At 31.3% G+C, this 14,645-nt stretch overlaps 2 protein-coding genes across 2 annotated transcripts in view; both read left to right on the top strand.

Annotated features, from left to right (window-relative positions):
- LOC118748680 (location of vulva defective 1-like) overlaps window positions 1-12,322 on the top strand; it is a 29,779-nt gene extending 17,457 nt beyond the window's left edge. The window contains exons 2-3 of the mRNA XM_036483277.1: window positions 8,367-8,552; window positions 12,042-12,322. Of these exons, the coding sequence (XP_036339170.1) occupies window positions 8,367-8,552; window positions 12,042-12,229 (374 nt within the window). The 3' untranslated portion in view covers window positions 12,230-12,322. The remainder of the gene's footprint in view (window positions 1-8,366; window positions 8,553-12,041) is intronic.
- LOC118748314 lies at window positions 12,230-12,844 on the top strand (the record flags this gene model as incomplete). Its single annotated transcript, XM_036482689.1, has 1 exon — window positions 12,230-12,844. A coding segment is annotated over one exon (390 nt), but the record flags the coding sequence as incomplete, so codon positions are not given.
- Between the last annotated feature and the right edge of the window lie 1,801 nt (window positions 12,845-14,645).

The following is a 14,645-nucleotide window of genomic DNA, read 5'->3' as shown; positions in this document are numbered from 1 at the left end:
TTAAACCTTTATAGCAATGCATGTTTTAAAAAAATACTCACAATGAGGTTTGTAATTTCAGTGTGGGTCCGAATGCCGTATTTTGTTTATTTAAGAAAAATAAGCAAATACGGTTTTTGGCTAATTATATGAATCGATCTTGGGAGATCGGTTTATTTTTTGACGATTTCTCACTGCATCGATTATTTTTATTTCGATTCGAATCGATTTAAAAATCGATTTTTTTTTATTTCGATCTGGCATCTCTATTCTGTACGCGGAAATCTCAGAAAGTGGATGGACTTGGATCCACATTTTTTTATTATTCACATTTGTAGGGTAGGGTTGATTAATAAAAAGAATTCCTATTTGCCAATCGGTGTTAAAACCAGGTACGTGAACCGGATGAAAAATTTGGTCGGTTCGGTTCAGCGGTTCGTACCGTTTTTTCACTTTTGAATTGGTTCAACAAAGCGGGTTTTTTGGTCTTTGAATCGGGGTTTCGGTTCGGTTCAACGGTTTGGAAATCGAAAAAAAATAACGCGCAAGGATAAGTGTCAAGAGTCTGTCAAATGAGATGGGTTGCCATTACATTTAATATTGCTACATACCATGTTTCTGTACCAAGTGGCAATATCAAATGTAATGGCAACCCATCTCAATTGACAGACACTTGACACCTTCAAGCTTTAGATTACAAATTTTTTTTTTGGTGTCAACATGTCTAGCAAAATTATTATTTGTTAACGACGTAAGAAATTAGAAATTTAATTTTTCAAACTTATAACTTAGTGGTAACTCTGGTAAGAAAATCCTAAATACTTATGGAAATTACAGAAAATCTGAAAGTTTCAAACTTATAACTTAATAGCAACTTTGTTAAAAAAATACATAAAATATACATATCTCACATTATTTTTGATTATTTTGCAATAATTAAAAAAGGCGGCAAACACATATCAATATATAAAAAAAAATCTGTAGTGAAATCTTTTTTTATATTCATTCATTAATTGAACTGATACTTTTTATTATATAAAATAAAAAACTTTAGTTTGAAAATGTGTGGCAACACTGCTCCAAAAATATTTTTTAATAAATACTTTAAAAGATTGGTATTTTTGTCTTGTTAACGAAAACACAGATTTTTAACGATTAAAACCAAAACTTTGATATTTTATGTCCTTAGCATTTTTTCAAATAGGCTGGCAACCTTATAAAAACTATCTACTTGTACTACTAAAGTAAAAGATTATCGCTTAAGTGAGCAAAATTATGCGTCTGAGCTTGGTTTATCTCCTATAAATGTATACATACTCGTACTATATTTCCATCCCCCGCCGGCTTATCGTATTCAGCCAAGTTCTTTCATGTCATTGATCATACCTACCACTGCTGGCCAAAATCATAAAATCGCCTATTCACGATTTGGGCATTCGTTTTTGTTTTCTACTTTCGCATTCAATGCAAATCTCAGTCTGACTTATTACGCTTTAGTGCTTTGCTTCTGCTTCTCTTCCGCCTCCACTCAACGCTAGTAGTTCTACGCACAAATTTTTGTGGTATCCATGCCCTATTTTCTGTATTCATCATTTATTCGCTTTGTTGACTCTCAATAAGCCACTTCCTTTTACATACAATAACTCTCGTTCCGCCTTCGTCTTTTCCTTAATCACTTTTTCATTTCATTTTGCTTTCGGAAATCACTTTTTGTTGACGTCTGTTGCTTTTTTCGCTTTCCTTAATCGCCATGTATCAAAGCTCAGATTCACTGTCCCTCCCATATATGCGGCACTCTCCGATTCTAGCTGTCTAATCACCAGCAGCCAAAGAGCTTCATGTCTTGGCTTTCATCTAATTTAATTTTCCAATTGGATTTGTTGGTATAAATGTATTTTTCACAGTCACTGCTCATTCGTTTGTCGCCCATTTCCATCGATTCACTGATATTTGTCTGGCAAATTCAATTAAATTAGCAAATGAGTAGCCTCGAAGTGTGTGTGCTTTTGATATGTTCGCATTGCCAAGGTCAAGTTTGTAATTTATCAAAAATAGCTGCTCGCTTTGATTTATGTACACTGCTGGAACAAAGTATTGGCACAGCAAATTTTTCACAATATATGCATCAATTTTACAACAAAAAACATAAAAATATAATTCCTAAACATTGTGCAAAACTCGCGAAATTTCAGCAAATTTTCAAATTTTTAATCAGATTTTTTAGAATTTTTTTGAGTATGCAGATTTGTAGCCCTCTCAATTCTGTTAGTACAAGTTTTAAGTGCCTAGAAAATACCATTGATTATAGGATTTTTTTTCACGCAGTCTCTACCATACAAAATTTTTTTTTTCCAAAATACTTTAAATGGAAAAAATGCAAAACGCCTTCAACAAAAAAAAAAAATTTAAATCAATACGATTTTGTATAAAGTTTTCATTATTTTTTCCTGTTTTGCAGGGCATGCATTTCCTGAGTTAAAGAAACTTTGTTAGAAAATGATACCTTTTTCCAAACGATATACCTATCTTTAAATTTCCATATTTTCGGCAAACACAAATCTTATTGAAATCGGTTTTAATTACCATTTCAGTATTTTTAATGGCATACATTTTTCTTAGAAATGCTCTGCTACATATATTTCACTCGTCTAATTTGCTGTCTTTATGCGCTTTCAACTTCCTTTCTGCTTAGATTACCCATTTGCAACCTTTTAGCTTTGGTTTCCCAAAACATCAATTCATCAATTTTCCGTTTGAAATATAAATGCAAATAATGTTTATGACATTATTTACCTCAAGCAGCGTGATTAATTACCATGGAATTGTGTTTTTGAGTGAGGATAAGGTTGGCATTAATCCATCAGTAACAAAAATTTATTTTTTTTGTTGGAAGTCTTTTCGACCCAAATTATTATCGGGCCTGCTATTTCTGTAGGAGTGGAATCAGCAAATACGCAGAGGTGGAAATATTTGAAATGGGGAGTTTGTTGCCCAAGTTATGAGTTAGTGCGGCTCAAACTCACTTTTTTCTGCCTTTAATGGCTTTCAAACACAAATTAAATGAAACAGCTTGCTCAAAATTTGTGAGCTGTCTTTTAATGGATGGCCGCGGTTGACAAGAGCTGTGTTGCATTTAAAGTTACTAGCCGATAAATTCAAATATCCTTATGCTAATCAAATTCACCACGTAAAACGTAGATATGGCTGTATAGTCGGGTTATCGAAATTTGTTATCGGATTTTAATGATTTTGAAATTGACCAAATTATCGATATATATCAAACTATAGAAATTTATCGACAAACTGGAATGTATCAGGTCGATTCCATGTTCTGCCAAAATCCTCCAAAAATTTTCAAAGATATAAAAAATTTTATTCACGTTTTAGTTACAAAGTAGGAGATTTTCCAGTAAATAATTTTGTACCTTAAATCAAACGACGTGCTAAGTTGGAAAATTTTTCCAAGGCTTTTATAAAACTAGAAAAACAGTTGAATTTCAACAGTAACTGGCACTCCTAGTTTGTACCAAAGCCTGTTCTTTTACAAAAAAATCAAGCTACTAGCGAAGAAAATCGATGGATAAATAAATTTTAGGTTATGCTATGTTATCATATGTTATGTTATGTTATGTTATGTTGTACTGTGTTGCGTTATGTTGTGTTGGGTTGTGTTGTGTTGTGTTGTGTTATGTTATGTTATGTTATGTTACGTCATGTTATGTTATGTTATGTTACGTTATGATATGCTATGTTATGTTATGTTATGTTATGTTATGTTATGTTATGTTATGTTACGTTATGTTGAGCTGTGTTATGTTATGTTATGTTATGTTATATTATGTTGTGGTGTGTTGTATTGTGTTGCGTTGTGTAGTGTTGTGTTGTATAGTGTTATGTTATGTTAAGTTGTGTTATGTTATATTCTGTTATGTTGTTCAACGCATGTCACCTCAATTCACTTCAATACTCAATGAAATTTTTAGGTGAAAACCTGCACACCATGCTTCTCTCAACCGAAGAGTGAAAGCTTTCTATTTTCATATATAGCTTAAGGATACAGTAAAAGTAGCCAAACCAGAGGGAAGTTTTATGAATTCCGGGCTTCACTTTGGTGTTCCAGTTTGATGTTGCAAGGTTAAAGTTACGCTACTGAATACCCTTGAAATATTTACTATTTAACTAAAAATCAACAGTCGTTCAGAATTTATATATTTTTTGCGCGCTTTTCACTTCATTTCAATAATTTTTTATGCCAGCTTGATATCCTAATTTAAAACTTTTCCGCCCTATTAAGAGAGCTAGCCTCCAACATTTCAAGTATAACTACTCTATGTATTTCCATGCAATAAAAAACAGAAATAAGCTGCATAATTTTTCGATAACTATAAATTTCGCTCAATGCCATGTCACAACAAAGCCAATGAGCAACAAAAGAAATTGAAAAAACCAGCTCGATAATAAGCCTAGGCTGAGGCAGCGGGATAAAATAGATAAAAAGCTAAAAATAGTAACAAAAAAGGCTAATATAAGCAGAAGCAAATAAAAAAGCAAAAACATAATATTATTGCGAAAAACAAAGTCGATGTATGCCGAGTTGGCTGCATCACCAAGGAGCGCGCCGCTGTCGTCACCATGCATCATTAAACTCAATTAACGTCAACCAGCCGCCATCAATACGGCCGAGATAAGCGGCAAGCAGCCAGCGCGCAGCGGAGCCCACAACAAAATGAGGCACAAACAAAAAACAAAGCCATTAAGGGGCAATGAACGAGGTAGCAGCTGATGAGTAGGCGAGTAAAAAGCGCATATTGTATATAGGAAGACAAAAAAAAATGCTTCGAATAAATAAGTAGAAAATAGGTGGCATAAGGACGACAAAGCAACAGACAGTATGTATGGCAGTCATTGCAGGAAGTTGTGTAGTGCCGCAAAGTGACAAAAATCAAATGTCAGCCACGACAGCCGACAATCGGCGACGAGATAGGAAACAAAAAGTTGGAATGTCTCGCAAAGGTGATGAGTTTTTTGTCAGAGGGAGTTAATGCGCCTAAAAGCATACCTTTTAATGGCAGCAAACGCCGCATACTTACAGGCGCATCTGTATCTGCGCTACCTTTAAGTGTCTTTTTTGTTTTGTAGCAGCCATTTTTCGGTCTGCCGTTCATTCCCCACATTCGTGCCATGTTGCCTGTTATTAATGTCACTTATTTGCCAAAAAAAAAAAAAAAAATAGCGAATCGCAAACTTTGCTGCTGACAACCAAAAGTTATATTACATTAATGTGAATGACAAGTGCACGTCGACAGCAGATGAGGATGTCATTGTGCGTCAGTGGCTACGAAAAAATGTGCTTGCTTTAGTAGGTGGTAAATTTGTGTTAAGTAGATATTTAATTTAGCACAGATATGAAGCGTCAAAGTCAAAAGTCACATAAACGACCCAGTTTCAGCGGGTGGTAAGTCAGCTATGTATGTACGCAGTCGCTGAAGCTAGCATCAGCGTGAGCTTGAAAGTATGCAACATATTTTATGTGTTTCATATATATATTTGTATATCGAGTATCTTTCTGTGTCACTTAACACGCACACAATTTAATGAGGTTGACAGCGTAAACATAGTTAATTTGCTTAGGGGCGGCATATCAAGGTTTCGGTTGCTTGTAATTAAACGAGTTTCAGTTTGTTTTGCCAACCCAATAGCTGCCAGATGTGTTGCAGGCTTTTGAGAATTTGAGAATTTTTCATACGAAATGAGGTAAACTTTTGTGTCTTCTTGGCTCTTATATGGACAATGTAAGTCCTACTCGTATTTATGTAGATATCGAAATTGCGAAATTTTTGTTTGGAGGTACCACATATCTACTAACATTTGGCAGTCTCTGTGGCTTTAAAATACAAGTTTTAATATTAGCGCCTAGGAATATACAATTATTTGCTATACTACCCCGACAAGCTTAGCGGTGGGGTTCTAGATAGAAGAATTGTATCGCGAAAAGTTTCTAAATAGGCAAAAACTGTGCCTAAAAATATGCAATGTCGGCAGAGTAACACGGTAGTCCCTCATAAACCCGATTTCATATTGCCTCACATAATCTGAATATTAGTTTTTTTTTATGAAAATTTGTTTGAATTTTTTTGTTTCAGCATCTGTCACCCTTAAACTTCATTTTTGAAAGTGCTTCACTTTTTTTTTTACTTTTTTCTTTGTTTCGCCTATTTGTGGTTATTATTTAGTTTTTAATTGCATTCCATAATTGTTTTCATTCTATTTGAAGTGTATTTACATATGTACGTTCTATATTTTTTTGTTAATTTTTTTAATACAAAAATTGTTTGACTTCATTTTATTTTAGTTTTTTTAGTGTTTCCTTTATAATTATATTGCATTCGAAAGTAAATTTTTGTTTGCATTTTTAATTTCAATATTTTGTTGCTTCTTAATACTTAAATCTTTTCAATATTGTTTTTAATTTCCTAAATTTTTTTACTTAAAATTTTTGCTTTAATTTTGCGTTACCAATTTCTCATTTTAAAAGGTTTTAAATTTTCAATATTTTTTTTTTTAATTATTATTGGAATATTTTAGTCCTTAACTTCTTTAATTTTAAGTTTAACTTATCAATTTTAATTTCAAAATCTTTTTAAATCATTATATTTTCATAATATTTTTTTTTTTAATTTGCAGATTTTTTAATAGAACTTTTGATTTAAACTTTTTTTTGTATATTATTCTCATTATATTCAAGAGTTATTATCATTGCAAATGTTCTTGGTTGCAATATTTTTTCGTGTGATTTTTTTGGTAAATTTTTTTAAATGGTTACTTTAAAAAATTGTTAGTTTCATTATATTTCTAATTTTCAATGTTTTTTCGTATTATTATTTTTTATTCTCATTGTTAAAATTATTTGTTTCAACATATTTTTTTTGTATTTGTTTGTTAATTTTTTGTTTAAATGTTTTCTTTAAAAAATTGTTAGTTTGATTATAGTTTTATTTTTCAAATATTTTCAGTTTATTTTTATTTAATTTGCCAGTTTTTTGAATAAAATTTTTGGCATTTATATAATCGTTATTTTAAAAATTTTTTGTTTTAATATTTTTCCATTTGATTTTTTCGTAATGTAAAAATTCTACCTAATTTTTTGCCTTACATTTTGGTTTAAACATGTTTTGTTTAATTTTTATTTTTCAAAAGTTTTTATTTTAGTTTTCCAGTTTGTTTTAGCTATAAAATCGTTAAGTTAAATATCAACAATATTTAAAAATTTTCAAGATTTTTGTACCGTAAATTTAAAAAAAAATTTTGTTTTATATTTATATTTTTTTGAAATTATGGAATTCGCAATTTTAAAATAGTTTTAATGTTTTTTTTTTATTTTAACTTTTTTCATACTTCTATCTTTAACAAGTTTTTTTTTAATTTTTCTTTTAAAGTGATGTTTTTTGTGTCGTAAAAATTTTAAAATTACGTACTTTCTTGTTTTTTCTACATTTTTTATTTAGCTTTAAATATATTAGTTATTTTTTATTCGCTTCATATTTGTGATTAAAAAAAGACAGACTAGCTATAAAAACCTCTTAAAAGTGGGCACTTAATTTTTAATTTCTTAAATCTTAATAAAGTTGTATATAGCTGACGTGTGTTAGTGTGTGTCGCAAGTATACGATAGCGATACGATATTTGTCGCTTACTCTTTTGAGAATAGCCCCACAGGTCTGCCAAAATCACAAGTATCAGTTCCTTTTTCGGAGTATTAGGATACCACTTACTTATAAATATAATGTCTGCTTTTAAATTTTAGGAAAAATCGCATTCCCTTGCAAATTTTACAGTAGCGAAAAAATAAAACACCAAGTTACAATATTTCAAGTTTCCAACACAAGTGCATGTGTACTCAGGCGCTGCTCATATTGTACTTCCAAGCAGTCCTTCTAAAGAAAAAATACTTATTTTTAGAACCGCTTAAAATCTCAACCGCAGCTGGATCAAATGTCAAACATTTTAATTGAGTGGATTAAAATGAACTACAAGGCAAACACACACTTACACAGATGCACACATACCATGCACTTTCTTTCATTCGAGTCGCACACACCCACACACTACATTTACACTCAATTAAATGCCGTTGAAAACGGAAGTGCTATTCGAATTACAAGTGCGGCTGTTAGACTATACAAATGTATGTATGTATATGCAATGCACGTATGTATGTGTAGGTGTGTTTGTAAGTGGCTGCGACATTTTACAAGACTAGTATTTCTATACATATGTAGATATGTACATATTTAGAACGAAACATACAAATCAGTATACAAAATATTTACTCCATTTATATATATATTTTTCATTTGCTTTCTTTCTCTTTTCTCTTCTCATTGCAGTTTCGCCCGAATCTATTGTGATACCCATCGTTTCGTGTATATTCGGTTTCCCCATATTGGCTTTACTCGTCATCTGTTGCCTGCGTCGTCGCGCGAAATTGGCACGTGAACGTGATCGTCGTCGGAATTACGATATGCAGGACCACGCTGTGAGCCTGGTCAGATTTAGTCCCATACATAGGCTTAGTGAGTTGTTAAGTGTTATGTGTGAGTGGGGTGTGCTTATTTTCAATTGACGAGTAAGTGAAAAACTGACTTTTAAAAATAAGGACACCCCTAGGATTGTGTACAATTTTACTCTACTCTGTGCAATCGACTTTTTTCTAATTGTTTTTTTACTTTGCTACTGATGCTTGCTGCACTATTTTAGTACCTATTATTGTAAAAACAAAAAATTTAGAATTAGACATTTTTAGAAGAAAAAGTGCACGATATGTTTTTTCGCTACAAAATTTAGAAATTTCTAAATTTTTCATAATATACTTCTAATTGTGTATGCAAAAATAGTGGCACGCAAGTATTTCGTCTTACGATATTGGTTTGTTAATTTAGTATAATAGATTTTTAGTGCAAGAAGGTAATCCAAAAAAGTGTCTGTTAAATAGATTGTGAGAATCTGTTATTTAAATAAAATATTTCTTACGACATTATGCTGTTTAGAACGTTTTCAGTTTAATTTAAAAATTTTTGTTTTCAACGAATTAAAAACCATCTTTGGATGCTTAGCCGATAAAAAAGAAATTACTTTTATAAGCCATAATTTACGACATTGTATTTTTCAATGCGTTACGAGTATTTTGTGGACATTTTTGATATGAAAGTAAATGAATGTTGCAAAAATACGATATGTTCAGATTTATGGTTCTATCAATATTTTTCTTATTAAGATTTGCTAGAAATAATTTCTGGTATTTTGAGGTAGGCTGAATAAGACCTTCAAAAGCACTCAGTAAACTACAAAAAATTATTAATAAGGGAATCGTTTATACGATATGAGCGTTTTTACTGTTTTAGAATTAAAATTATTATAAAAAGTAATAGTATTTTTTATTTAGTACTGTCATCTAAAAAGTGAGAGAAAAAGAGATTTATCTATAATATCAAGTATCATATACCCTTTATTTTATTTTGAAAAATCGCGATACATATATATTTTACGATATAAGTTTTACGATATGGGTTTTACGATAGATTTTACTAATTTTACAATTCTTACACTCTAATTGTTGCTTTTTTATTTTTTTTAACGCAATTAATTTTGTATTGCAACATATTTACGATATGAGAAAATATAGTTGCTTAAAGTCTGCCAAAAAACACTTGAAAAATTTTAGATAAAAGTACTAAGTAAATATACTTTTTACACAAAAAATTAGAAAAAATAGTGACTTAAACTCTGTCAAAAAACAGCTGAAATCTTTAGATAAAAGTACTAAGTAAATATACCTTTTACACAAAAAAATTACGATATTCAATTAAAGATATTACCCTCTTCAAACAATTTTTTTTCCCTTCAAAAATTAAAAAAACTGTGTCGTTACTTTTGGGTTTAAATTATTTAAGAATATTTTTGGGACTAATTTCATATTAGAATTTGTAAAAAAGTGCATTAATTTAACCGTTCACTTAATCTCGTTACCTATCCATGCAACTGGTCGATAATTGTCAATTTTAATTTAGTGGCGCACAGCGCCTAAAAGTATGTTTCACACAAGCGTGCGTTGCCTATGTACTCTCGCGTTCCTTGTTATTACTGTTCATGAAACATTCATGACCCACAACAGGCACTTCCGAAATGTCGGAGTTCATCAGCACATCTGGCTGTCAGCGACAGGTTCGGAAACAACTTCAACGCCGCCAACAATTACAAGAGCAATGAGAGTAGCCAGCTGCCGCTTGGTGGCTGATGACTCGCGGCTTTTAGCAGCGCTGACAATGTGTCTTCCTGTGAACTGTGAATGCGTGTCGTTGACAGTGAATTTTTTATTTTTTTATGGCCGTCAGGGAGTTTGTACGTGCATGGAACTGTGAGTTGAATTGAATAGCAAACGCAATAGCATTTGCGCGTCAGATCTACTTTTAGGCGCACTTAAATACGCTCCAACAATCACCCCAACATGGTGCTGTCGACATTTCGTTGATTTTGGATTATTTTTATTGCGCTTTTTAATACATTTTTTATTTCCGAATACTTTGTCATCTACATTGAACTTAACGGAAATCGTTCGTTTGCGTGCGAGGGAAGATTTTAAATAGTTTTTTATTTTTGACGCAATCACCTTCGGGTGGATTGGATTTATGTATTTGAAATTCAGTGAGTGTCCTTGGCAACAACTGAATTTTAAATATACATATTACGTTCTTAGACTTCTCACTACCACATAACCAATCTAGCGCATAATCTTCATTCAGCTTATCATCGATTATCTACTTTATTCGTTTTGTGGGAAAATGTGGCTTAGCAATTCTGCCTTAATTTGAAACTGCTTGCTTCATTCCACCCGCACTTTTCTTTCTTCTATTATAATTTCTCACGATTCGCAAATATCATTTGCATACTTAACGTGTCTATTCCATAGATTTATGATTGGGAAACATGCTAAGTGGTAAATTCGTGCCTTGTTTTATTTAATTTCAAAAGTACATTTAGAATAAGTCTTTCATTTAAGAAGTTCAATAACACTAAATATGAATAGACCTACGAAAATATGAATTTCAATTTTAATTACACAATAGAAGTTACGATATTGAATTTTCATTTCTAAAATTCGTTTTACAAGTCTTTTCTAGTTAGTATTAATTATTTAAAGAACCACTTTTCTCAGTACATACATATATACGTATGGATGTATGTGAAAATCTTACGATATAACATTTTTGAAAATAGAATGTCCGAAAACTACTCAGGTTGTTAGATTTTAAATTATAATTGATTTTAAGCAGCAAACATTTTCGATATTATTTTTACGATATTACAATTTTCATAAGAGGTATGCACAATTATGTTTTATGGTGCTAAGTATGTATGTAAAAATAGTTAAGCACAAATTTACGATATAAATTATTTTTAAATAAAATTCTCCTAAAATTTTATACATACATATAGTATGTTACATTTAAAAGCCCCATATAATTAAAATCCTGTCGAGCTTTAAAAAATTACGTACGATATAATACTAACGATATTGAAAGTTTCGTTAGAAATATGTACAATAATTTTTCCTGATGCCACGCGTTACGGAAATGAAAACAAGATTACGAAATAAGGCTATTAAGCTTATGTACTTTCAAAAAGTATTTTTTCCATTCCCAATATATAAATATTTTACGATATTAGGATTTTTGCTTCAAAGCAACTTTTGTATGAATTTAACTTAATTTAAAGCAAAATCAGGGGGCTTTACAGAGTTTGTTATGAAGAACTTAAGATATATTTACGATATTGAAACGGACAAAACGGCTTTAAAACTATGATATTTTAGTGAGACTTCATACGTGTTTATTTTGATTTAGTTATAAATCTAGGATGAAAATATATTAATCAACCGTCCAAAAATCTTGAAATTACCAATATCGTAAGTCGGTTGAGGTGTCTAACTTTTTATTTCTTGGTAACTTCATTGTTCGAATGCGTACTAAATTTTTCTACTTACTTTCTCCCTCTCCTTCACACAGATTACCGACCGTCGCGAGCTATCAGTTTACGTCCTGAACGAAGCCTGAGTCAGGGTTTCACCTCCCTCGAGCTCGATACCGTAGTGGAGGAACGCTGCAGCGATGTAGAACAAACGCAAACGGAAATACTCAATGCCGAATCGCCCATGGAGACGACTTCATCCTACAAGATGTCCTTTTCAAGCTAACAATTAGTGGATAAACAACAAAAACAACAGCAACAGCAGCTACAACAACCACAACACCTATTACAAATCTCCCCAACAGTAGCAGCAGCAGCAGTAGCAGCATCGGCGGCGCCAGTGTCACAAACAACGAGCAAAGCTTCACACAGGCGTTCACATTCGCAAACGAAATTCAAAATTCGTAAAACCGAATCGGTGCAGGAGACGCATTTTGATGGCAGCAACACCACCACAACGCCCACAAAACGGGCCGCCAGTAAGAAACGCCACTCAATGCGCAAATCACGTTCACTTGACGCCGAGGCATACACGCTGGCCTGCGTACAATCGCCGCTCTGGGCGACGTTAACAAATGCCCGAACAATCAATGAAATACTGCAGGACGAATACTAAGGCAGCGGACGAAGAGCAAACAAAGTAAAGAAAGCAGAAAGCAGCGATGGTGAAGGCAAGTGGTATGCTGGTCGAAAAAGAGGAAGGAGTATCTATAAAACGCGAGTCGAGTGTGAGTCAGCAAATTCCAACCCAACCCAGTCATTTCGTGCGAGAATGAGTTCAATTCGGGCACCCCCGCAACACCGTCAATCCATGCAGCAAATGCAATTAATTCAGCAAAAAAAAAATGGGGGAAACACCCAAACAATTGGGAAGTGTAAAAAATTATATAATTAAGTAAAAAGGAGTTTCCCCAGCAGTATTAAAGCAAAGTTATCAAAGTATATTACAATTACGTCTCGTTTAATGTGTTGATACCCTTTTATTATGTATGTAAATTGAAAAAAACTATATATAGCGTAAATGTATACATATACAGCGATGCATTGATATTTGAAAATTATGTAACATAGCGAAAAATTACCGTAAGAAAATTGTACTAAAGAATTTACTATCTAAATTTGTATTATTTGCAATGTTAATTAAATAAACCCTTAAAATTCATGGGAGATGAAAGAAGAAAAAAAAAACAAAATAATGGAGTGAAAAAAAATAATAAAAATTTCCAAATTGCAGCTGCAACCCAACATAAATACATATGGTGTTTTAATTCACTGGAGTATGGAATGAGCGAGTTCTGTCTTACACTCAAAAACAGTTTGAATAAAAAATTAAATCAAATTTTGGTTTTATTTCTGTTGACAAAAAAACTTTAAACTAAAAACAAGTTGGCTACGACAAATCCGAATAGTTTAAAGTCTTTTGGTGCTATGAGAGCTTTAAGTGAGAAACCTGCAGCTTGAATTGTAGATTATAGTTTTGATGTACATAATTAATTTATTTTTTTAATGTTAATAAAAAAGGGTAAAATACAAATATTTATAAGCTATTTTTTCAAAATTCCTTCACTTGCTTTTTTTTTATCTTCCTTTTTTGGCCAAAATTTGTTTGGTACAAATTTTTCTTTATGTTAATATATTTTTTTTGAAATCTTTTCAAACTTAATTAATTCTTTTTAAATTTCGTTTTTTTTGTAATTTGCTTAGTTTATTTAAGATTTTTCGAATTTTTTTCAAATTTTATTCGAGATTTTTTTTGGTATTTTTTTTTTTTAATTTGAGGAAACTAAATATTTATTTGAAAAAGTTTTCATATATTTTTTTAATTTATTTCCAAATTTTTTAATTTATATATTTTCATATGCAGTACATATACATTAGAGTGGTCCAAAAACAATAAAGTCGGAGTTTTGATGCCGCAACTCCCTAGGATTGTTCTGAACCGAAAAAATATAACCCCATGTTTTTTTTTTTTTTGCAATGAAAAAATATTTAGGGAGTGCTCACAGCGCTCAAAATTTTCCATATGTGGAAAAAATAACTTTTCGTAGAAATCTGTGGAAACTGTGGAAAACTTCAGGAGGCTTCCAATATTAATATCCACTTATTTATTTAACCATTTTTTAATATTAAAGATTTTTTGGAGGACCTATAAAATATAGTTACCATGAAAAAATTGTTATAGAAACAATTGCGTATTAATACTGGGAATCTCCTGAAGATAAGCAAGTTTTCCGACCAAAAAATATTGATTTTCAAGAACTCTACACTATTTCTACGAAAATTTGTTTTTTTCCCATATAAAATACGTGGAAAACTTTGAGCGCTTTGAGCACTCCCTAAATTTTTTTTATTTTTAATCTAAGTTTGTTATCCTCTTTTTTATGACAAACATTTTTTTGTTTTAAAAAAGCAATTCTTAATTTCGAAAAAACATAAATAAATTTTCGCACTTGTGTTTAGGTTTAGTGTCTAATTTATTTATTTTTATGTTTATTATTTTTGGTAAGCATTTTTTGTTAAAAGAAAATTTATTGAAAACTAAAAATTTTATTTAAAGAATTTGTCATGCTGTTTTCTCATCTTTTGTTTAGCTTTTTTAATTTTCATAATTCTAAAATTTCATTTAAATTTTGTAAATTAAA

The sequence above is a fragment of the Rhagoletis pomonella genome, unplaced genomic scaffold (assembly GCF_013731165.1).
Source record: "Rhagoletis pomonella isolate Grant_MI unplaced genomic scaffold, Rhpom_1.0 Rhpom_scaffold_00013, whole genome shotgun sequence".
NCBI lineage: Eukaryota > Metazoa > Arthropoda > Insecta > Diptera > Tephritidae > Rhagoletis > Rhagoletis pomonella.
Note: the sequence above shows the minus strand (reverse complement) of the source record. Positions and strands in the feature narration are given on the sequence as shown.